The following is a 25855-nucleotide window of genomic DNA, read 5'->3' as shown; positions in this document are numbered from 1 at the left end:
TATATATATGTATATGAGGGATGCAATGGGACATATTACAGGGTACTTCAGTGGGCATGACAGTATTGAACCTGAAGGCAACAGAAAACACACAGAGACCCAGCAGCTCCCAGAGAACTGCCAGACAAGGCGGTAGGGTAGGGGGCAAAGAGACCAAGAAACATGAAGCACAGGAATTTAGAAGAAGTTAGTTCTACCTGGGGCGCAGTAAACACAAACCGGGGAAGGGAGCAACATAACTAAATTGGAAGAAATGCTATATGATGACCAACTAAGCTAGAGGGAGCGCCACACAATAATTTCTGAAGTAACCAGGCACCATCTTGCTAGTATGTAGCGTTTTTATAGCAACCTGGTGGGTCTGTGTTTCTACTGCTGGCTCTGACCAGGAATTGTTTTGTCCTTCCCCTTCTTTGTATGAGCCAGCTACCAAGAACAGGTAGTTGACAGCCTCCAACCCTTTCCTCTCATCCGTGGATCTCTTGGACAGAAACAGACATGCACTTATGTCTCTTTCCCAGTGTGTCCATAGATGTAATCCTGACAACCCTCAGCTCTGTTATTTGTGTTTGCCTACTAAAAATTCTCATAAGAATTTTACTCCAGACTCTTAGTTGTTCCTTGACTTTGGGGTCCTGGTGTACCCAAGCCTCCTGGGATCGTTATGGGGTATCTTCACCGTAGCATTGTATAAGAATGATTTACTGGGCAAGGAATTGGTGAGTATGTATGATCAGTGCCCATATTCACAAATATTTCCTTTGTGTATTTCTCATAGACAAGCCACCATACAAGTCTGTTATGGAGAGACATTGCCTGTTGCCAGAGGATGAGGCCTGTGAGAGACAAGCCAAGACCTCCATGTTTCTCTCTCCATTCTTATATCCCATTTCCCCTTGGAAAGATTGTGTTGCGATGGTGGTTCTCTCTTTTTGTGGTAGATTGGAGGATTATTATCAGAGTTTGTCACCCCGTACTTACATCCTCTTCAGAATTGTGGCATTCTGGTGGTACTGCTGGTGTTAACTTTGCAGCTCCTGTAATTCCAATACCGCTCCCAATCCAGAACACCAAACGCCCACTTTGAGAATTAGGTTTTGAAACACAGAATTTCTTTTTACAAGTTTGGTGTGTGGCTGTTAAAACCAATGGAATACGTTCTCCAAACTTTAAGGTACACTGAAAGGAACTGCCTTAACAGTGGTTCCTTTCACTGTTCAGCGATGACGGCTGTGCCGGCAGTCATCTCTAAATTTGGCATGCGGAGTACTATTGAGATGGCAGAGACAATGTCCTGCGCCACCCCGGCAGGCACTACTCCTTCCCTCAAACACTTGATGTCCATCAGAGCTACTCATTTGAAAAAGAATAGGTATATATTCCCAGATAGGTAGGGCAGTTAGTATCAAACTCCGTTTTAAAAAGTACTGGTACCATTTAGAACCAAGAAACAACCAAAGCATTTTAATTAAGGATAACAAAGGGCTATGCTCTGGTGCAAACAGTGCTGAAATCGATAGACCAGGCTTTTATACAGGCTGGAGATTGCAAGTTCCCCACAATCTGCAAAAATCCTTACTTTAATCTCAGTACATTTATTGTGTTGTAGAATATCAAGCATGCTGTGATAAATCTGCCAATTACCCTTGTTTCTTAACAGCTGTCACTGCAAGGGACTAGGAGTTGCCTCAGAGTGCCAGTACTGCTAAGCCCTGTAAAAAACCCTCCCTCTCAAAAGGGATCTGGATCCTAAACTCACAAAAATGAACTTCCTGGTTGTTAGGGGAAATCTGCCTAGTGGTGGGTTAATGCAGTAATCATGGATCTGGTCTCTGGTGATTGGATAACCCTGGACACAGCTTAGGAGGGACCAGTTTCAGTCCTAACTGTTTCAGAGCCTATGCTCAGGTAATCATCGGGTGCACCAAACCAAGCTAGAATCTACTGATGAGCCTCAAACAGGGCAAAACCGGTCTTGGGCTGCTTTTATTCCAGTTCAGGTAGGACCTGGTCTGGCAGTTTCTAATAGACCAGGATCAAGTTTGATTTCATATGGCAGGGGCGTAACATAGGCCCCCGCAGCCCCTGCGGTGCGTGGTGGCCCGAGCTGCATGGGGGTCCCCTCAGCAAAGTCCTCAGGCCTGATAGCTCCGAAGCGGGGGCCCCTCTGTTTACCTTGCAGGGGGGCCCCTTCAACTTTCGTTACGCCACTGATCCACGGGAGGGGTCTCAACCCCCTTTTAAAGCATGCCCTCTACAAGTTGTTGACAGGAAAGGCACAATGGTGACGGCAAAGAGCAATCATGACTGTATCACAAACAAGCATTTGCAATGCAATAGGGCTCGCATTAGTAAAGTTAGAGGTATTAGTATTGTAAGTGACAATTTTTTATTTATGTTTTTGTTTTGAAAATAGCGAAATTAATAACTTTGTCATTTACAATGCCAATAGTGTTAACTTTTGCAAACGTGACACCTATAGCATTTGTAATGCAATATGTGTTGTATTTACATGACTTAGATGTATTAATATTAAAAATAACAATTATTTGTATTTTTTTCAATATTTAATACTTAAATAAAAGTTATTGTAATTTATAATGGCAATAGCTTAAACTTTTGCAAATAACTTTTTGGAAGATTATGTTTAGTGTTTTATTGTGATGAAAATACAAGAACAGAAGTGAAATATTAACATTTTTTTGTGACATTTGTAATAAAGTTTAAAACATTGAGAGAACATATTTGAATCAGTTGTTGTTGAATGGTTGCACAGATTGATGCTGTGGTGGCTCTGAATGATGTTGTGGCGGCGACGAGTGATGCTGTGGCGTTCAGTGATGCTCTGGTAGCCATAGTGATGTTGTGGTGCCCCTGAGTGATGCTGTGGTGATGCGATGGATAGTGAGGGCGATAGATAGACGGAGGGCGAAAGATAGATAGAGGGAGGGCGAGAGATAGAGGTAGGGTGAGAGATAGAGGCAGGGCAAGAGAGCGAGGGATGGAGTGTGGGCGAGGGATGGAGTGTGGTCCGGGCGAGGGATGGAGTGTGGGGCGGGGGAGGGATGGAGTGTGGGACGGGGGAGGGATGGAGTGTGTGGCGGGGGAGGGATGGAGTGTGGGGCGGGGGAGGGATGGAGGGTGGGGCGGGGGAGGGATGGATGGAGCCGGGTGAATGGATGGATGGATGGAGTGCGGGGATGGATGGATGGAGTGCGGGGATGGATGGATGGAGTGGGGGGATGGATGGATGGAGTGGGGGGATGGATGGATGGAGTGGGGGGATGGATGTTTGGATGGAGTGGGGGGGATGGTTGGATGGATGGAGTGGGGGGATGGATGGATGGAGTGGGGGATGGATGGATGGAGTGGGACGGATGGATGGATGGATGGAGTGGGATGGATGGATGGAGTGGGGGGATGGATGGATGGATGGAGTGGGGGGGATGGATGGATGGAGTGGGGGATGGATGGATGGATGGATGGATGGATGGCGTGGGGGGATGGATGGATGGAGTGGGGGGATGGATGGATGGATGGAGTGGGGGGATGGATGGATGGAGTGGGGAATGGATGGATGGAGTGGGGAATGGATGGATGGAGTGGGGGGATGGATGGATGGAGTGGGATGGATGGAGATGGATGGATGGAGTGGGGTGGATGGATGGATGGAGTGGGATGGATGGAGTGTGATGGATGGATGGATGGATGGATGGATGGAGTGGGATGGATGGATGTATGGAGTGGGGTGGATGGATGGATGGAGTGGGGGGATGGATGGATGGAGTGGGGGGATGGATGGAGTGGGACGGATGGATGGATGGAGTGGGACAGATGGATGGATGGAGTGGGATGGATGGATGGAGTGGGATGGATGGATGGATGGAGTGGGGGATGGATGGATGGATGGAGGGAGTGGGGTGGATGGATGGATGGATGGAGTGGGGGATGGATGGATGGATGGAGTGGGGGGATGGATGGATGGAGTGAGACGGATGGATGGATGGAGTGAAACGGATGGATGGATGGAGTGGGATGGATGGATGGAGTAGGGGGATTGATGGATGGAGTTGGATGGATGGATGGATGGAGTGGGGGATGGATGGATGGATGGGTGGATGGAGTGAGGGATGGATGGATGGATGGAGTGGGGGATGGATGGATGGAGTGGGGGATGGATGGATGGAGTGGGGGGATGGATGGATGGATGGAGTGGGGGGATGGTTGGATGGATGGAGTGGGGGGATGGATGGATGGAGTGAGGGGATGGATGGATGGAGTGGGACGGATGGATGGATGGATGGAGTGGGGGGATGGATGGATGGAGTGGGGGGATGGATGGATGGATGGAGTGGGGGGATGGATGGATGGAGTGGGGGATGGATGGATGGATGGATGGATGGATGGATGGATGGCGTGGGGGGATGGATGGATGGAGTGGGGGGATGGATGGATGGATGGAGTGGGGGGATGGATGGATGGAGTGGGGAATGGATGGATGGAGTGGGGGGATGGATGGATGGAGTGGGATGGATGGAGATGGATGGATGGAGTGGGGTGGATGGATGGATGGAGTGGGATGGATGGAGTGTGATGGATGGATGGATGGATGGATGGAGTGGGATGGATGGGTGGATGGAGTGGGGTGGATGGATGGATGGAGTGGGGGGATGGATGGATGGAGTGGGGGGATGGATGGAGTGGGACGGATGGATGGTTGGAGTGGGACAGATGGATGGATGGAGTGGGATGGATGGATGGAGTGGGGGGATTGATGGATGGAGTGGGATGGATGGATGGATGGAGTGGGGGGATGGATGGATGGATGGATGGATGGATGGATGGATGGATGGAGTGGGGTGGATGGATGGATGGATGGAGTGGGGGATGGATGGATGGATGGAGTGGGGGGATGGATGGATGGAGTGAGACGGATGGATGGATGGAGTGAAACGGATGGATGGATGGAGTGGGATGGATGGATGGAGTAGGGGGATTGATGGATGGAGTGGGATGGATGGATGGATGGAGTGGGGGATGGATGGATGGATGGATGGGTGGATGGAGTGAGGGATGGATGGATGGATGGAGTGGGGGGATGGATGGATGGAGTGGGGGGATGGATGGATGGAGTGGGGGGATGGATGGATGGAGTGGGATGGATGGAGATGGATGGATGGATGGAGTGGGGTGGATGGATAGTACAATCAGGGAAGAAGAAGGCAAGAAAACGAGGGCAATCATGGGAGCAGAAGGCAAGAAAAATCAGGGAGGCAGAAGGCATGAAAAACGAGTACAACCAGAGTAGAAGAAGGCACAAAAAATGAGTACAATCAGGGGACGTTACTGGAAAGATGCAAACCCCTGTTCTTTCCATAAAATATGCAATATAGGACGGTAGGCCAATATTACAAGTTTCAAAGCATGCAGGTAATGTAATCTGCAGTAATTGCACGTGGGAGACTTCTTTGCATCCCTGATGCGCGAGCGGCACTGACATATTTGCATGCGTGAATGTTATGAGCTGAAGCGGATGTCACCAGAGTCTCTCCTTGCGGCTGATTACATTTTAGGTGCACCGGAAACCCTGATATGGGAGGAAAAGAAGTGATTTATTTAACTTTAGCGCCTCTGTGATAACTGCTCAACTTCACTACGGCCGGAATAATGGAAATCCGAGTCCTGTGCTACTGGTGAGCAGCTCGAGGCGGTACAAAAAAATTTGAAACCTACACCCACCATTGAGCCCGGTTTATACTGTCAGAAAATAAAATATTACTGTGAAACCCTCTAGATGACGCGTTCAGTCCCCAAGTGATTGGATTTGATTTCTATAAACAGCAAGTTTGTAAAACAATGTTTGCCTTCACATGCCCACGCGAGACCCATGCCTTCCCACCGTAAAAAAAAAATATTTAAACTAGGAGGAGTGTTTACAGGATAGAAAGGAGAATTAAAGGCGCAGTAAAGAACACGGATAAGATTGCAGTACTGCAGAAAAGAGAACAACGAGTCTGGGAGAAGGCAGAAAAACGGGGACGTGTTTGAGGGTAAAGGCACGAGCAGTGTTAGGGAAAACGGGAGAGTGTAAGAGGAAATCAAAGAAGGATAGAAAGGAGAATTAACGCCGCCGTAAAGAACATGGATAAGATTGCAGTACTGCAGAAAAATTAACAACGAGTCTGGGAGAAGGCAGACAAGCCCTCGGCATTGCTGTGGTGGGGAGGGGGGGCGGGGAGAGGCAAGAAGATTTATTTAACTTTAGCGCCTCTGTGATAACTGCTCAACTTCACTACGGCCGGATTAATGGAAATCCGAGTGCTGTGCTACTGGTGAGCAGCTTGAGGCGCAACAAAAAAAATCTGAAACTTCCACCCACCATTGAGCCCGGTTTATACTGTCAGAAAATAAAATATAACTGTGAAACCCTCTAGATGACACGTTCAGTCCCCAAGTGATTGGATTTGATTTCTATAAACAGCAAGTTTGTAAAACAATGTTTGCCTTCACATGCCCACGCGAGACCCATGCCTTCCCTCCGTAAAAAAAAAAAAATTTAAAACTAGGAGGAGTGTTTACAGGATAGAAAGGAGAATTAATGGCGCAGTAAAGAAAACGGATACGATTGCAGTACTGCAGAAAAGAGAACAACGAGTCTGGGAGAAGGCAGAAAAACGGGGACGTGTTTGAGGCTAAAGGCACGAGCAGTGTTAGGGAAAACGGGAGAGTGTAAGAGGAAATCAAAGAAGGATAGAAAGGAGAATTAACGCCGCCGTAAAGAACACGGATAAGATTGCAGTACTGCAGAAAAGAGAACAACGAGTCTGGGAGAAGGCAGACAAGCCCTCGGCATTGCTGTGGTGGGGAGGGGGGGCGCAGGGCCGGTCCTAGGGTTCATGGGGCCCTGGGCAGAATAGGAAAATGCGAGGCCCCTATAATTTGCATACGAGTTAACTTAACAGGAAGTGACATCATAGGAAGTCATTTCAATTGGCCATTAATTATATTGATATTGTTTATAGTGCATGCCAGTGTAGCACTGCCATCTGCAGCTGTAACAGTAAATAAAGCTAATTGGGCAACATAGTTGAAAAAAGCCAGGTTTTAAGTTTTTTCTAAATTGTTTCAGAGTTTGCAAGGAATGAAATAAAGCTTCTGCCACTCCAGGTCTCTTTGTTATTTTAGGTGTATCCACTGTTCCCGAGGGGGTTGATCGAAGAGCTCCCCTAGGTGTGTACCATAGGCATTTTCTCCAAGGTACTCAGGACCTATGTTGTGAGCAGTATACAGTGCCTTGAAGGCTACTTCCTTTCTAATGGTAAACTAGTGTAGCTTCAACAATACATGAGAGAAATATTTGAACTTCGAAATTCTCATTAAGAGATAAGCTGCTGTATTTTATAAAAGGTGCAGTTTATTCAGAGATCACAGATTATATGGCATTGTTGAAGCCTTTTTGCAAGAAGCTACTTACTGAGTTTGGATGTGAGTATAATGGTTAAAAATTAATAATACATAGAAAATGCATACCTATATTTTACATCTGTATTAAATAGAAACACATTACATTATTTAAAATGTGTTATTGTTCTATTGAATGGGATAAATGAATTTATGGAAAATGGGCCAATAATACTATCTTCTGCCATTTTTCAAAGTATTCTTGATGAGGGTGAAACCCCCAAACCACTAGGAAGTGTGAGGCATGCCTGGCACACAACAAAATATTAAATGTTACATTAGGAACCTCTGCATTTCAAAGTTCACAAGCTTCCCGGCCTCCTACCACTTTGCATGGATTCTTCTCCTCTTACATCCTTGAATGTAATGCTCTTCACCTCGGCTCTTAATCTCTCTACCAGCTTGTCCGCATGGATTCTGCCCATTACATCCATCTCTCCTCCTCCCTGTTTCCCTTTCTGCCAGCCCAGGCCTTTAAGCTGGCTGAAAAACGAATGAGTGGGTCTCTAAAAGGGGTGTGGTCTACATAATTAAGGGTGTAGCTTAAACAGGGTAATCTAAATTTCTGTGATTCCACAAAGAGTACAATCTGACCAGTACTTTGTTTCCTCTCTGGGCTTTCCGTGATTGAAAACAGAAATATAACACAACAACTGACATACACCTAAAAACAACCATGAGTATTGATTTTGTCAATGGTTGTTAGCTGTTTCAGATAAATGAGTAATAACAACAAATTATTTTACTTTTACCTTGTCACTGTTTTGACCAATGAGTGCCTCCTTCACACACATTTGCACAGAATCACACCTGCAATTTGAATACTGTACTGTTGCTCTGTGTTCTCTGAAGAGAGGCCATGTATTGAATGATCATGCATTCTGAACACCTTTTTGATCCCCAGGTAGGCACAGTGAGAAAGTTAAACTGCCTTCGGCCTCAAATACAAAGCTCTCAATTGTAGCCTGTTATAAAGACCTGGGAGCGACTCAATACAAAGTGTGCACCATACAAGAGTATCATGCTGTGAAACGAATTACAGAAACACACATCTTATATAAGATTTTTAAGGAATGCAAAATTAAGTGAAGCACGTGAACTACAAACAGGAACTAATTTGTTGTCATGTATTACCCTAACATACATTGTCAGACTGAGACAGGAAATAGGCCCCAGCACCGAAATAAAAGTGGCCCCCATTAGTGAATTAAGCAGCTAGAAAAATGTCTGTATTTGCAAATGATATCATTTTTTAATTTGTAAAGAGATGCTGTATACGATTTTGTAAGGTATGGAAGACTGCATGTATTTGAGTTTGCTGGGACCAATGTTTGTTTTAAAATATCATGAAAATCAAAAGTACAAAAACGGCTCATATGACCATAAAGCAGGCCTGTAAACATAAAAAAAAAACGCCTACATACTGACCTGACAGATTAGACCGTTGGGCACAGCCTGATTTGATTGCCCTATAGGTCAGTCCGACCCTGTAAACGTGTCATACCTCATTGTGCAGACACTAGACCAGTTTCTTTGCAGGCCAAGTTAGTACATGAATATAGGAAAAGATATGGGGCCCGTTTCAATCTGCGTTCTAATTAATTGCTGGGTCTAAGACACGTAAAGCCTTGCTCTAGCTACTTGTTAATGCTGTGTCTGCTCCTTTGCCTGCACCCCTTGTCTCACTGTCATACTCACACCTATCTGCCCCCCCTTTTTTCTCACCTCTAGGCTTCCTTTCCCAATTTTCCCTCATCCTAGGTGAGCAGTTTTCAAGTGACAGGACGTCATTCTATCCTTTGTTGTGCGCCCTGCAGGATATCCTGCTTTTCATTCATACAGGGGCAGGGCGCACTTCACACATAATGGCAGTTTAAGTATCTAAGAAATCGCTGGCATCATCATGCAGATGCAGCGATTAGGCCCTGCTAGAGGGGCCAGCAGGGGAAATGGGTAGAACCTTTAAATCCTTAGGGCCCCCCCGCCTCAAAACACCGAAGTCTTTAAAGGTGCGAGGCCCCCCTCCTGCGACCAGACTATGGGGCCCTGGGCAGCCGCCCATGCTGCCCATGCCTAGCGCCGGCCCTGGGGGGGCGGGGAGAGGCAAGAAGGGAAGAATAGGGAGAGTAAGGGTGACGAGACGCACGGGGAGCAGCAGCCTTTGATGTGCCGCCCGGCCGTGGGCAGTGAATATTTAGGGGAGGAGAAATGCCAGAGCGCACGCTCGGGTAAGCTTGTGGAGGGAGGCTGGTGGCTTTGATGCGTGCACGCGCTTTTTTCACGGGCACAGCATCAAATCGCCCGTTTGGTTAAGCTCTGGATAAGCCCTAATATGTCTCGACATCTGCAATGCTTGCGCATTGGCAGAGGTCGAGCCCTAAAAAGATATAAGCATTCACCAAGTGGCACGAGCAGTCACGAGGCAAGTCAGAAATGCAGCCTCCAAACTCCTCTCTGGGAGAGTGGGAGGAGGAGCATGAGACTGGCCAACAGTATGGCACTGAAGTACCTTAAATCCCACAATCAAAGATGACTCAGCGTTGCCTGGAGGAAATAATGCTGCACCAAGCACTGGTACTGCACATCACACTGAGTAACAAGTCAAGGACACCCACACAAACTAAGACCTCACATCAAGAAACCCAAGAGACTGGAAGAATCTGTCTGTAAGTGAGTACACATGGTCTGGAAGCTGCTGCAACAGAACTCTCAGTATGTTGTTATAACTTGTCATGCAATCTGTTATTATTTGAAGGTTTTGGAGAAATGTAGTATGCCACAGATCCATATCCTGGGGCGTCACACCGACATGCATGCATGCCCTCACCTAGCACTGGAGGTCAAGTCCGACACAATAAAAAGAGAAGGCCTCATCTGTTCACTCAAGTCCTCATTTACGAGGTTTTGAAGCAGGCAGCACCGCGAGAAATGTTGCTGTGCTGCCCTGAGACAAAAGAAAAGGGCAGGAATGCACTGTATCTATGAGATACAGCCCATTCCGGGCCTTTTCCTCTGAGCTGGTGCACAATAGGCTGCAATGCACCATCACAGACAGCCTTGCACCATGGTGGGTGCAAGGGTGCATGCGTTATAGGGGTGATTGTGTTTTTGCGGAAAGGGACACCTTCCTGTACAAAAATAATCATTAAGGATGTTTTTGGCTCCTTCTATCTGTACTGTAGAATTAAGCCGGCTTAGAAAGAGCATAAAATTAGGAGAACTAAAAGTATTTCTCCTTGTTGCACCACCCTTATGCCTCCCCTGGGAGGCATGCGTTTTTGACGTTGCCTCAAATTACGATTCCTCGTAAACCTAGGGCCAGCTTTAGTGCAGTGCAACTGGTGAGGCCGCACTGGGCACTGACCTCAAGGGGGCGCTGTGTTGAGCAGTAACTTATGATTTGAGAGATGAGGGGCCCTTTTGCCTGGTGGTAGTGACAGAATTTGAGTAGGCAGTCATATGGTGTGGGGGCGCCAAAAAAGATTGTCGCACCGGGCGCCACCAATGCTAAAGCTGGCCCTGTCCGGGGCAGTGTCAAAAAGCCATGGGTGTTGCTGGAAACACCCAAAGCAACAACCATTGCATGCCCCTTAAGTGGGGAAAACTGCATAAAAGGGAACGCTAGTGACAAGGCACATTAAGCCACACCAAGTTGTTTAGCGCTACCTTATAAATATGGAGCAATACACAGTGCCACTGAAGCGTCGCGAAAAAAAAACACACTGGTGGCAAGGGGCTTTGTAAATATGCCCCTCAGTGCACAAAGACTTCCAAAAGCCTGTGGGTTTTATTTACAAGCTCCTTGCACCATCGGTACGTCACTTTTTCCCATATTTAAAGTGACGCACCAGCGGTGCAAGGGGCTTGTAAATAGCCCCTATGTCTCCTTATGCTGCCGCCTCAGCAGCCCTAGTGCAGCATCAAGATAGGGGCCATATGAAGCTTGATGGAGCAATATGGCAAGGGTGTGCTGATGGGGAACTCTTGAAGCTACATCAGCTCCCCTTACTGTAACATTTACGTTCCCCGTTTATTTTTTCTAACCCCATACATTTTAGCCCTGTAGGCTTCTTTGAGTTTATACCATTGGCGTTCACCTCTAGCAAAGCAGTAATCAAAGTTGTAATTGTAAGCACACATTTTTATAGCGCAACTATCGCTCCGAGGAGCATCTTGGCGCTCCACACCCAACCCTGATGAAAAATGAGTTGGTAGACAGAAAGCAGTAACACACTGTACAATTATTACACCAATGCTCTGCAGGCTATGTCTGAGAGCGAGAAGATCCATGTTTTCAATGATCTTCTAAAGTCAGTCTCCTTGACTATACAACGGAGCTGAGCTGGCAGTTTATTACAAGCTTTTGATCCTAGCACAAAGAGAGACTTCCCTCCCTTAGTGGCTAATCTAAATCTGGGAACAACTAAAAGGTTTTGATTGGCAGACCTCAAACAGCGTGTTGGCATATAGCGTTGAAATCCCCTCAGAAGATATCTAGGGCCTTGAGACTGAAAGGCTCTAAAGGCAATCACAAGAATCTTAAAAAGTACCCGCTTATGAATGGGCAGCCAATGTAGAGTTTTTAGTGCCGCCGAAGCAGATGATCTATTCGGCCAGCGTAAAACCAGACGAGCTGCAGCATGTTGAACCATCTGCAGTCTATGCAGCACCGCTTTATTGGTGCCTGCATAAAGACTGTTGCAGTAGTCCAATCTAGATGTTATAAGGGCCACTGCAACAGTCTTCCTGGCCGCCAGGGGCAGCAAATCAAAAAACTTCTTCATTGATCTGATAATCTGAAAACACGAGCCCAGTAATGAAAATGAATGGCAGGGACATACCTCTTGGAAGAAGGACCGTTTCCAGTCCTGGAACTAGCACATTTCCAACTGGGTCTTTCAGCATCTTAAGAACAATATCTTCAATTAAAAAAAAAGACGTTAAATAATTAGTTGAAAAATATTAGCATATTTATTACAACCACATTAAACTTCAATAGCCAATTCTACCCGGGATGAGAAAGAAAGAGAAGAGAACAGGATGTCAAAAGAAGAAAAAGATGGAAAAGTGAAAAAAGAAACCAATCGGCACGTTCGACATGTAGTGTATGTTTTTTGGGGGGAAACTAGTTGTTATAGATTGCTAGTTATCTCCTCTCACTTCTGGATGAATGTCGAAATATGTGTGTGCATTTAATTTGTTTATTTCCCATCTCATACCCTACAGTTCCCATCGCTGCCTCCTTGGCATGTTGCTGTTTTCAGGGTATTCTGCCCATTTTTGCAGCGATTATGCTGGTTTCTGAATATGATCTAACAAAATAGTGAAAGTAGCACAGCACTAAAATACCGCACTAGGGGCAGAAGTTATCATCATTAAATAATCTATCCTCTTCACTGTATTGCCTAACTCAAGATTTCTGAGGCCCCTCGAAGCCACGCAATGTGGCTTTGCATGTCTTCATAAGTGTGACCAGTTTGTGTGGTGCAAACGTAATGCAAAGCACTCATAAATATGTCCGAAGCAGTGACATTGAAACCCGAAGCTGAACCACTATAGCCAATGAGTTGCGTGCATCATTTCTGTCTGACGTCTTGTTCTATTGGGCATCAACGGGCCCTTGTAAACTATAGGACCACTGAAATGAAACATATAATAACAATAAAACATTCAGGGTTATATATGGCTCTCAAAGGTTACTCTCGTTGGTATACTTATTGTAACATATTTGGATGTTTTTATCTTACCTGTAACTAAAACCCTTATCCTTCTTGGTATGTATGCCACTGTATGGACATTCAATTTATTGAGTGTTATTTACTGGGTCATTGTTAATACGTTGCGTAAATTTTTTTTGCGTCTTTTTAGGGATAAGAAGGGTTGAGTTGACAGGGATGGAGAAAGCCATCAATAGGGATAATGATTCTGGGCAGGTGAATCAGGTGCACCTTTGGGTCTAGGGTGCAGTCAATCCTATAATAGAAGTGCAGATGGGATAAGTAGAATTGCTTTCAGCCTGGGCTACACTCCTCTCTGGTCAGTGAGCAGTGTGGGACCAGATTAGGAACTGCTGCAATGTAGAGACAGGTAGTGTGGGCCACTAATGAAGAGTTGCTCGCCAAGAGTGCAAATGTCCAAGGCAGTCAGTAGTGTGGAGGAGAATGATCAGGAGTAACCTTTAACAGTTCCAGAAGAATCTTGGTCCAGATTTTTCCGGGAGACCAGTGCCATGGGGGCTTATTTTTGAGCCCTTGTGTCACTTTTATGCCGCCGGTGTGTCACTTTTTGTGACGCACCAGCAGTGTAAAAAATGTGCCCTGTTGCATCATATTTACAAAGTGACGCATCTAGGGAGATGCTTCACTTTGTAAACCCCTGCGCTACATTATACCTGCGCCAGGTATAACGTATGCAGGGGGGGTGTTCCCACGCAAGAAAGGGTCGTAGAAGTGACGCAGTGAAATCTACCAGATTTCACTGTGCCACTTCTAGGACTCAAATGCGTCAAAATCTTACACCTGCCTAACAGCAGGCGTAAGACTGACACAGGCCCTTTCACATGAGGCTTGCCCCATGTGAAAGGACGCATTGCTGGAGTTGCGTCACTTTTGTGACACACTCTAGCAATGCGTCACTTTTGCACTTACAGATACGTCAGAAATACTGCTGTATCTGTAACTCCATGCGCAATGATGCGTCATACTGTAAATATGACGCATCATTGGTGTCGCAAGGAGGACGTAAAGAAAAGTGATGCATCGCTGTTTTCACGCAGCGATGCGTCACTTTTCATAAACGAGGCCCATGGGGCCTTATTTATGAAGGCCTTGCGCCGCCGGTGCGCCACTTTTAAAATGGGATAAAGTGACGCACCGGTGGCACAAGGCCTTCATAAATAAGGCCCATGGTGTTTAATTAAACTAAAACTGTTGCGTTATCAAAAAGGAGAGTGATGGGGCACAAACAGCTGGTCGGTACTCAGAATAATTCTTCATGGATGCCTGCTGCAGCACAGGAGTAAGGAAGGACTGGCTGCACGAGTCAGGTGGCAGCTGGCCTAGATGATGATAAAGATCTGAGACAATGCTGGCTGTCTGGAGCATGGAGAATGTCTTCTCCTACACCGGAGCGCGCACGTCTGGCAGCAGGTGTCAACCCGTCCTGAGGGGACCAGGACGATATTTGGGACACTTGGCTCGGGCGTGTCAATAGGGGTGTCTTTGGGTGTGTGAGCCTTGTTTCAATGGTTGTTCGTGAACGTTAGGGACTGTTCATCCACCTAATTTGGGCTTTTTCTAAAACCAAGTGAGGAGTAATTTGATGTTGCACCAGCTCGTTGGCAGCGGGCTCATGAGACGATACGAGCATGGGCAACAGAAACAAGGAAAAGGGCAATGTGTGCATAAAACACGGTGCGTGGCATCGATTGTGTGCTAGAAGCAGGCGCATTTTGCAGGCAGCGGAAACGCTGTCGATAGGTCACTGTATTATGTACTGGATACCAGAATGCATTGAATACTGAAATAGCAGCAGAAGTGGCATTTATTTCCAATATAAATAAAACAATTTAAAAGAAATACCTAGAAAAAACTCAAAAAGTTCTGGAATGCTTGCAATTGCACTTCCCCACAGCGCTGAAAGACATAAAGAAAATACAATGTCAGGGCTAAATTTACAATGACACAGTGAAATAGGTAGAGCGGTGTACACAATAATTTAAAATGCATATGAACATATGAGTGAAGAGTGGCATACAGGCAAAATAATGGAGACAAATCTGGATACTTGCTGACTCTACTCTAGTCAAAGTCTTGTGGTTTTTAATGTTCTGGTTTTTGGCTTGATTGGAACACAGAGCCATCATGAACATGCCAAATAAGGCTAATATAAGAGCCTTGATGAAGCGATGAGCAGGAAGCACGTTTCTGTAAGAAATAGCATTTCCTATGATTAGTAACTGATAAAACTAGAGGTTAAGAATTCGCATTGGGTGAACTTGATTTCACAGCGTTTCCTGATCTCTGGCACCTGTTCTCTCAGCTGAAAGAGCACACAGCATTCACTACCGCTCCCTGGGCCCATCCAACCCGGATCGAGCCGTGACCCAGTTGCTCCATCACAGACATACTGGTCCAGCATGCTTAAACCCCCTCGGTCAGGAGTGCCCAACCTGCGGATTGAACCGTGGCAGCCATTGCAGTGGAGGGAGCAGAGAGTGGTGGCAGCCTGAGTGCTGACAGGACAGACTGACGGGTGCACCAGGCGCCACCCAGAGGCAGCGTGGGGCAGTGGCGTAACGAAACTTGAGGGGGGCCCCCCTGCAAAGTACATGGAGGGGGCCCCCCATTCTCCGCGTTAGTCAAGAGCTCTCAGGCCAGCGACCCGCCATACTGCAGGGGCTCACCCCAGCCATAAAAAAGGATTCTGGTTCCTTCATTGGGGTAAACAACCGTTACAACGCAACTATTACAACGGACTACTTTTACAACGCAACTATTACAACGCTGGATCCTTTACAACGAACTACCTTTACAACGCATGTTTTTACATCGCAGATGCCTTAACAACGCATGCCATTACAACGTAAGTATTGGTAAGTATATAATTATATTAAAAATGTTATTTAATTTTTTTTTAAATAAATAAATATTAATTAATTAATATATTTAGAAAAATAGAAAATATTATTTATTTAAAAAAATAATTTAAATAATTCTATTAATAATTAATATTTTTACCCCTACACTATCCATTACTTACCCTACTATTTCACCCCCCTGGAGTTAGAATTGTAATTTTTACCCCTACACTATCCAGCACTTACTCTACTATTTCACCCCCCTGGAGTAAGAATAGTAATTTTTACCCCTACATTATCCAGCACTTACCCTACTATTTCACCCCCCTGGAGTTAGAATAGTAATTTTTACCCCTACACTATCCAGCACTTACCCTACTATTTCACCCCCCTGGAGTTAGAATAGTAATTTTTACCCCTACACTATCCAGCACTTACCCTACTATTACACCCCCCTGGAGTTAGAATAGTAATTTTTACCCCTACACTATCCAGCACTTACCCTACTATTACACCCCCCTGGAGTTAGAATAGTAATTTTACCCCTACACTATCCAGCACTTACCCTACTATTTCACCCCCCTGGAGTTAGAATAGTAATTTTTACCCCTACACTATCCAGCACTTACCCTACTATTTCACCCCCCTGGAGTTAGAATAGTAATTTTTACCCCTACACTATCCAGCACTTACCCTACTATTACACCCATTATTTTAAAACACCTAAATTATTAAATAAAATATATATATGTATTTATAAACAAAGAAAATTTAAATAAAATACAAATTAAATTAAATTAAATTATATCAATTTTAATTAATTATATATTTAAAAATATTATATACTTACCAATACTTACGTTGTAATGGCATGCGTTGTCCCGGAAATTCTGGGCCCTGGTAAATAATGGGACGGGGGAACTTAAGGAAGCAATCGAACCCAACATTGCCCCCGCGGTTTGGGAGGATTATTTTGGGGCACTCTATCAAGACACTAACACCTGCCCTGACATAGCCCTGTCAGTGCCCACAGGCTCCCAGGACTCTGCCTTGGAATTATCCCTAGGGGAGGTGGAGGCTGCTCTGGAGCATTTATCGTTGGGGAAGGCCCCGGGCTTGGATAAGCTACCCGGGGATCTTTTTAGGCATCACCCGGACATTTGGGGTCCGTACCTCCTTATTCTTTTTAACGCCATTTTAGGAGGTATGGCAATCCCCGGGTCTTGGCTGGGGGCAGAGATTGTACCGATTCACAAGAAGGGGTCCACTCTGCTCCCGGCCAATTACAGGCCTATTAGCTTAATAGATGTACCCCAAAAGCTCTTTGCGCGCCTTATCCTTAACCATCTGTTGGATTGGGTGGAGGACAATGACATCATGAGCCCCCTCCAGGCTGGCTTCAGAAAGAACACGTCGACCATGGACCAGATCTTCCGCCTCCTCCTCCTTTACTGGAAGACGGTGACGTTAGAGGGGGGAAGACTGTACATGGTCTTCGTGGATCTGAGGTCAGCCTTCGATCTGGTCCCTCGAAGGAAACTATGGGAGGTTTTGCAAAAGCTAGGAGTACCCCCTCAGCTACTCAACATTATCATCAGGTTGCATGAGAACAACTATGCACAAGTGAGGTGTGGGAGGGAGGGCAAGCTCTCGTCCAGATTTCCGGTCCATCGAGGAGTCAGACAGGGCTGTGTCTTGGCGCCGACCCTGTTCTGTCTTTTCATCAATAGCGTCATATCACATCTTGATAGCGTTAAGGATAATGATGCCCCGCTCCTGGCAGGCAGGAGGGTCCCGGCAATAATGTTTGCTGATGACACCCTCCTGCTTTCCAAATCCCCCATGGGGATTCAGAGGATCGTGAACGGGTTTGGCCTTTTCTGTCGCCAACATGGGCTGGAGGTGAACACGGAAAAGACCAAGTTCATGATCTTCAATCCCCCGACCAAAACTAGACCAAATCCCACACTGGGGGAAGTTAGTCTTGAGAGGGTCTCGACCTTCATATATTTGGGGGTAACACTCCAGGAAAATCTCTCATGGGACTGTCAGATAGCTAGATCCAGGCTAAAACTGTCCCAGTTATCGGGTGCAATGCTGAAGGTGGCCAAGAAGTCCACTTTTAAGCCTGTAAGCCCGGCCCTGGAAACATACAGGTCCCAAGCCAAGGCAGCAGCCATGTATGGTAGCGAGTTATGGGGACACAAAGCAGGGAAGGCCTTGGCAGGAGTGGAAAATAGTTTTTTAAGACGCCTACTTGGTCTCCCGCAAGGCACGCCACTTCTGCCCCTAAGACTAGATATGGGTCTTCCCTCCATTTCTGAAGATCTTCTGTCAAAACCTGTGAAGTTCTGGCACCGGTTATGGACTACTGAGGAACTGCACCATTACAGACAGGACATTATTCACGTAATGAGCCTGAATGGCAACAACAAAATTCCCTGGCTGGCTTTTATCAAGACGGAATTGCTCAGTATGAACTTGCCAGACTTATGGGATGATCCAGCTCAGGGCTGCCAAAGGATTACACGTAAAACTCTGGTCCAGTTGTATAAGAACAAAAACTTGTCTTACTTGGAAAATGCTTATAATAGTGGCACCCTGACGGCACGTTTTATGGAATCTAAAAATTCTTATGTTTTCGAACCTTTTATGGATTTTATCTTTCCGGTCCTGGCGAGGAAACTGTTTGTGCAATGGAGGTTCGGTACACTCCCCACCAAAGTATTTACCTGCAAATGGCCCACAGGGGGTGACAAACTTTGCCCATGCTGTAAAGCCCAGGATGAAGATGACCTACATATAATGTTCGTATGCCATGCTCACCAGAGACCCAGGAAGCGCTGGATTGCACCGCTTTGCCGGAACCTGGGCTTCAGGAACTACTTACAGGCTTACAGGGTCATGAAAACTAATACTTTGGGCCATATAGTGTTTGCTGTTTCAAAATTCTTAATGGCAGCGTGGATAATTAGGAAGAAAATGTCCCCCTGAACTGATACTACCTTGCACCCCCTATTCCCCGCTGGTCCAGTAGAGATTTTATATATGTAAAAATACTGTGTTTTAAATGTATGTATTGTATTTTACTGTATCTTTTATGGCCTATATGGCCGAAATAAAGAATTTTTGGAATTGGAATTGGCATGCGTTGTAAAGGCATCTGCGATGTAAAAAAATGCGTTGTAGAGACATTCGTTGTAATGGATCCTGCGTTGTAAAAATTGCGTTGTAAAAGCAGGCGTTGTAATAGCCTGCGTTGTAATGTCATACATCCCTTCATTGGTCACATCCACTTTTTCATTGGGGCGATTTACATACATCAGTAAATACTGCTGCTGCACCTACAAGCAAAGTTACATGGCACTGCCTCCAGCTGGCCCACCAAACACATCCTCCTACTTAATGACCCACCTTCATGCGAAGTCCGCTCAGTCAACCACCTCCAAACACAGACCACTGCCTTCGTGCCTGCTACTAACGCCTCCATTACACTCTACTCTCGCCCCTACGAAACCCGCAGTTATGCTTTGCCGCCCACCTTTAAAACCACCCCTCAGATGTCACTGCAAACCTGTGACCGCCACCCCGTGCTCCCCAGTCCACCACCGACAGAAAGACTGATGGCCGGTCCCCATCTAACCACTGCCTACCAGTAAAGACAGAGCCTTTCAGCTGCTGCCCTCACCAATGCCACTGTAGTAGTTTAAAACATGTTAAACAATCTCTTCAACTAACCACCCAAACAGTCCTTCCTGCTAGCCTCTATGGCATTAGAGCGGTTCTTGCTACTTTTCATCCTCTGCATGATGCACACAATAATATTTAAATGTACAAAGGGTCTGATTTTTGTTTCCTCACGCCAACATTAATTTACCTATGTACCCCATTAAACCATACCTCCTGTCAAAGGCAAACCTGATCCCATGTGTAGCACCAGTCAGCAAATACGCCATGGACAAACACCAGAGAGAATGCGCGTTCATGTAATTAAACCTACAGTGACAACATAGCCTTTCCCCGCCCACTGTCAGCCCAGCGAAGTCTGCAACGGCAAGGTAGCCATCAATACCTACAACATCTACAGCGCATTTCCACTTCCTTTCAATGACAGCTCCTGATACATATACCTATGACTTCTGGGCGGCATCTACCACAGACCACAGCATTCTTTGTCTGCCTAAGACTAACTGAATGCTGTTGGTGAACGCTTCTCTTCCCCTTCCTTACTGCTAACTAATGGAGGATAACGAAAAAAATATGTAGTATTTTCTTATGCAATTAACATGTCAAGCACTTTCATGCATGCATTCCTCACCAGATCCATACGTATCAATATACTCTTCTTACAAGCATAGCACAAAAGGAGGGTTCTGGGTTTCTTCGCCCAGAGAATTTGGTTTAACAATGGTGTAAAATGATGCATTTTCAAACACAATTTCCAGAAGAATTTGACAAAAAAGCACTAGTTTGTACAGACATTTCTATAGAAACACTCAAACAATATTTCATAGAATTCCTGTTTTGCCAAGTAAGCCGACGTACGCAAAAACCTTATCTTTTCCTAGATTTATTTCTCATCTCTTCCTTGTATTTATGTCCTACATATCTCCTTGTCTGCCACTTCAGTTCTTCTTCAATAATCACCTCATACTTTGTAACTCCTTTCCTAATTGCCACCTCACCCCTTCCTTAACTGTCTCCTCCTCTGTTATTTTGCTATTTCTTCAGTTGTTTCTCGATTGCTACCTCACCCTTTCTTTTATCTCACTGCATCCATTCCTTGATTCTCTTTTGGTTCATAATTTAGCCGCCCTTTGCCTCTTCTTAATTGTTTGTCATCCATTTGATTGATGTCTCCTCATGCCTTCCTTTACTATATCCTCAACACTTTCTGATTATCTCACCTCTTCCTTAAATGCCTCCTCACTCCTTTCTCCTTACCTCATCCTCAACTGATTGTCTCCAATGCTTTCTTGATAGTCTCTTAATCCTGTTACTGACCTGCAGTGAATTATCCTTCACTGCGCTGTACATATATAACTAGAAATTCAAATGTTTAACCTCAAATTGAGAGGTCATGTACTCACAGGACCTGCACTAACACATGCTATGGAATGGTCCTGTCCGGACAGCTCTTGCATTAATACTCTGCATCCACATGCCTTAAGCCCACAGGTTCTACACCCACAATTCTTCTAAAACAGGGCTTGCACTACTGCATCCTGTAAAGATATCCTGTGTCTACAGCTACTGCACTAGCACTCAGCACTAAGATGTTCTGCACTCACAGATTATGGACTAACACTTTGAGCCCACACGTTTTGCATTCAAAACATTCTTGGCACATGGTCTAAATCAATAACTAATTTCCTGAGCCCCATTAACAATGGTTTGGGATCTGACCTGGTGTACATGTAAGCAACATCTGGTTACCTTGTTGCAAGTCATTTGATTTCAGTTTAAGTAGAAGGTTGGTAGCAGAGGGCTGAAGTAGGTCTCACCCTAGAATGCTGCCTAGTTCAGTGCTTGCTGTCAGATTACAGGCTTCCATCATAACTCTTGGGTCTACTTTGGTCAAAGTTTCTGGTTATACCACAGACTGGCCTAAGATGTCCCCAGGTAACAAAACATGGTGTCTTAGTATGTTTTATGGTGACTTCCATTAACCTATTTCCAAATGCCCAATCAAAGAAACAGAGATGCCTCTCCCCGGAGTGCACCACATAACTACACAAATGAGACATAAAAAGTTTAGAAATTATTGCCCACAAAAGTGCACCTTTGTGTGCAACATAATAATTATTCTATAAAATACAAAAAACACCCGTGCACATCAAATCAAATCACTTTTATCCCAGTGCCTTGTGCACAAAGCTTCAATGCAAATTCTTTTTCCAGACACTCCTTCTCAATCCAAAGGAATCACGTAGTGTAGACAAAATACTTTATTTCTTTTTAAAATCAAGTGCTTCACAACCGACACACGTTCCGCCCTTTTCGGGCTTCCCCAAGACTGCAAGTCATATATAAAAAATATAGATTACAAACCATTTTTCAATATTATCTTTTAAAAATACACAGTACATAATCCATAATGTTTCCATTGTCATCACCTCATTGTGTCCCATAAAAGTCAAACCAAACATATTACCACCCTTGACAAGAACAATAATATCACACACATTAGTGTATGCTTCATATCCTGCTAACCGCAGGTCTCATCCCAAGAAGCATGAACTTAACAGAAAGACGATAGGACAGCCACCAAGTGAAGATGCCAACATGACCCAGTGAGCGTGTTGTAGTAGTCTACCAGTGACTCAAGCAAACACAGCAAGTATAGAGTCTTAAATAAAAAAAAAAAACCTCACCTACAATGTGTTTGTGCCACATGCAACACCATTAAAAGATCCAATCAGTATCTCACCAGGTTTCCAATGATCTTAGCACTATATGTTTCTTAAAGTTTGTCACAATGCACCACTCTGTCGAAAAAGGGTATAGATATTAGACTTCTAAGAGTACCAAAGTATTTTCTTATTCTACTGTGTGATTGTGTCTCTTTTAAGCTCCTCTTCCATAGAGAAGGAGACCAAGATAATAACTCTTACCTAAAGTACGCTTCGTCTGATTATTTACTCCGTTTTAACCAGTTATTTAGGAATGTATTTAAAAAAACTAAACTTGTTTAAGAACTGCAAAGGAATATGACGGTAGAAGCATCTACATATGGCACTTCTAGGTGTAGCAGAAGGACCATCGCACACCTGTTGTTACCCAATGACATCACAGGATTGGCCCTTTGTCACAAGGGCTTAGCAAGGAAAGGATGTCATGGGCCATAGAATAAGCAAGGATGAAGATCCCTCTCACAAAGTAAAATGCAGTGATAACCTGGGTCAGTGCCCCTGCAGGCGTCTGGGGCCTGGTGCCAAGCCCCAGCTGCATCATTGATAAATACGCCCATATTTGTCCAACAGTTCACCCCTCGTGCTGCTGGGAGCCCAGAGGAAAGGTCAGCAATGGAAACTAGAGAAAGTAAACACAGCATCCAGAGCCCGGTGTGCTTTCTATCCCTGGCGTTGTCTTCAGGGCGCATCAGCTCGTGCCCTTGTCTGCCCAGACAGAAGCCATGCGCTCGCTGCTGCTTGACTGCCCAGCCAGCCAATATACCTGGCACTGTAAACTGAGTGATGTGACTCCGTGGACTGTGGCGCCTGCACCCGGGCATCTTGATTTTATATAACAAGTATTTGTAAAGCATACATTCACCCAAGGAGGCTTCACAGATTTTTATTGTAACCCAACTCAAGCTACATATTTTATCGACCGCAGGAGGATGAAAGGCTGCGTGGGCCCGCCAGGATTTGAATCTGTGACCATGAAGTGGAACACATGCATTAGTCCACTAGGCCACCCTGACCCGGCTGGAATCCGATGGTCACAGGTTTGAGTCTGACAGGCCCTCTTCAGTCTTTCATCTTCCAAAGGCTGGTAAAGCACAGGAGGTTTGGTAACAAATATCTGTCATTTGTCAAGGGAGCCAACAGGCTCTTTGGGTGAGCAGGAGCTTTGGTAGGGCACGTGTTATGCTACACCAGAGACGCTACAGAAGCGGTTTGAGCCTTGATCAGATGCCCATCAGTTAAGAAATGCAACTTAATGCCCATGAGTTAGAATAAATGACCAAATGCAAAACATGTCTCGTGTTGAAATGTGCTCTCCCTAATTCCATAGTTCTTTGTATGAAAATATAGTTCTGGTTATGTTATGGTCCCTTGTGTAAAAGAGAAAAGCCATGCTTGTTTTCACTGTTATTATTATTATTATTAGGGAAATTTGTAGAGCGCCTTGTTACGCGCACCGGCGTGTCCCCACGCTATGGTAAGTGGGGTAAGCAGTCCAAGCAGCCATCACAGCCGCCTACCTTCCAAATAGGTGAGTCTTGAGTTTCCTTCTGAAAATGTATTCTGAAAGCTCCAAACGTAGCTCTGATGGCAGGTCATTCCACTGCTTAGCAGCCAGATATCTGAAAGACCTGCCCCCCATTCGCGCTTTCTTTATTTTTGGGATTTTCAGTAGCCCTATGCAGGAGGAGCGCAGATTCCTTGTAGGCTCATACCGGGTAACCAGACTCTGTAGCGGGGCCGGGGCTTTGCCGCCCAGGATGCGGTGACACATAGAAAGAGCCTTGAACTCCACCCTGCTCCTGACAGGAAGCCAGTGCAGGGCCTGGAGCGCTGCCTTTGAGGATGATCTCCTGGGGAGCCTCATAATTAGGAGAGCGGCTGCATTTTGCAGCACTTGGAGGCGGTTGAAGACCCTCCCCGTGGCCCCCAGATACAGCAAATTGCCGTAATCTAGGTGCGAGGTGACGAGGGCATGCACCAGCGTCCGGCGAGCTGTAATGGGCAGAAGATCCAAGACCTTCCTCAGAGTTTTTAAAAATCCGAAGCATGCCCCCACCACCCGGCCAATCTGGGGGCCAAAGACAAGGTCAACGTCCAACCATAACCCAAGATTCTTTACTTCCTGGCAAGGAACAGGTGTTTCTCCAAGACAGGGTGGCCACCATGCCGACGACCATACAGATGCTCCTCCCCCCACCACGAGCACCTCGGTCTTACTGCCATTTAGTTTCAAGCAGTTGGCGGACATCCAGGTTGCCAGTTCTTGCATGCAAACTCTGAAGTTGTCCGCCGCAAGACTAGGTACACGTGAGAGGGATATGACCAGCTGCGTGTCGTCGGCATAGGACACGAGGCGCAAGCCATAGCTTTCAACTATAGCCGCCAGCGGGGAGATGTACAGATTGAACAGAGTTGGGCTCAGGGACGAGCCTTGCGGCACGCCCTGGCCCGAACTAATCTCCCTAGAATAACATCCTCCCTGGCGGACTTGAAAGCATCTACCTGTCAGGAAAGACCGGATCCATCTAAGCGCAGCTCCTGATACCCCTCCATCATTCAGACACTATAGCAAGATGGAATGAGCTACAGTGTCAAATGCTGCGCTTAGGTCCAGGAGGATCAGGGCCATAGTCTGGCCCTCGTCCACTCCCTGCCGTATGGACTCTCCTGCCATGAACAATGCTGACTCCGTCGAGTGCCGTGGACGGAAGCCAAACTGAGAGTCGTGAAGTAGGGAAGCCTCTTCCACAAAGCCCATCAGCTGGAGGTTCACAGTTTCTACTGTCCTGTTCCTACTGTCATTATGTGCAAGAGGCAAACATACTACACTGCACAGCACCCGAAGATGGAAAAAATTGAGGAATTTGGCTTTTAAACATTACCAAAAAAGATCCAATATCTGTTGTAAATGTATCATGTTCATGTGTAATGTCTTTATTATCAAAGAAAAGGCATAATGGGTGAACAGCCCTTCATACAAAAAATTAATAAACTACTCTGTTTCATTTCTTTCACGTACATTTATGTTGCTGTTATAATAATAAAGCAACTTCATATTGCCTCAGGTTTGGTTTCAACTTATACATATTAAAACTTGGAAAACCTCTATTTGTTCACTGTCTTATTGACTAAAGACAGCAAAAACAGAGCAAATTGAGGTGGCTGCCCTGATGTAACAATCCCTCCATGATACAGGCTGCAGCAACCTAGGGTCCACATTCCAACGGACTGGTGACAGAGCACTTTTGTACTGGTGAGGCTGCAATTTACACAGATCGTTACTGACCAGTTCAAAAGTGTGTTTGCAGGGACCTATCTGTGCGTGCACTGCACCAAGTGAAGTTATATTTTTGACTCGTTGGTCAGTCCAAACCATGTTGCAAGATTGCCCGCCACTGGTGCA

General features: G+C 45.6%; 1 protein-coding gene across 2 annotated transcripts in view; it reads right to left on the bottom strand.

The window, feature by feature from the left end:
- LOC144767454 (cytosolic phospholipase A2 gamma-like) overlaps nucleotides 1–25855 on the bottom strand; it is an 892628-nt gene that overhangs the window by 363095 nt on the left and 503678 nt on the right. For both annotated transcript variants that reach the window (XM_078650877.1, XM_078650878.1), the window contains 2 exons: nucleotides 15042–15095; nucleotides 12303–12380 (listed from right to left, as the gene is read on the bottom strand). In XM_078650877.1, coding sequence (XP_078507003.1) covers nucleotides 12303–12380; nucleotides 15042–15095 — 132 coding nt within the window. The remainder of the gene's footprint in view (nucleotides 1–12302; nucleotides 12381–15041; nucleotides 15096–25855) is intronic.

The sequence above is a fragment of the Lissotriton helveticus genome, chromosome 7 (genome assembly GCF_964261635.1).
Source record: "Lissotriton helveticus chromosome 7, aLisHel1.1, whole genome shotgun sequence".
NCBI classification, from domain to species: domain Eukaryota; kingdom Metazoa; phylum Chordata; class Amphibia; order Caudata; family Salamandridae; genus Lissotriton; species Lissotriton helveticus.
The sequence above is the reverse complement of the archived record's forward strand: the minus strand, read 5'-3'. Positions and strand labels throughout refer to the sequence as shown.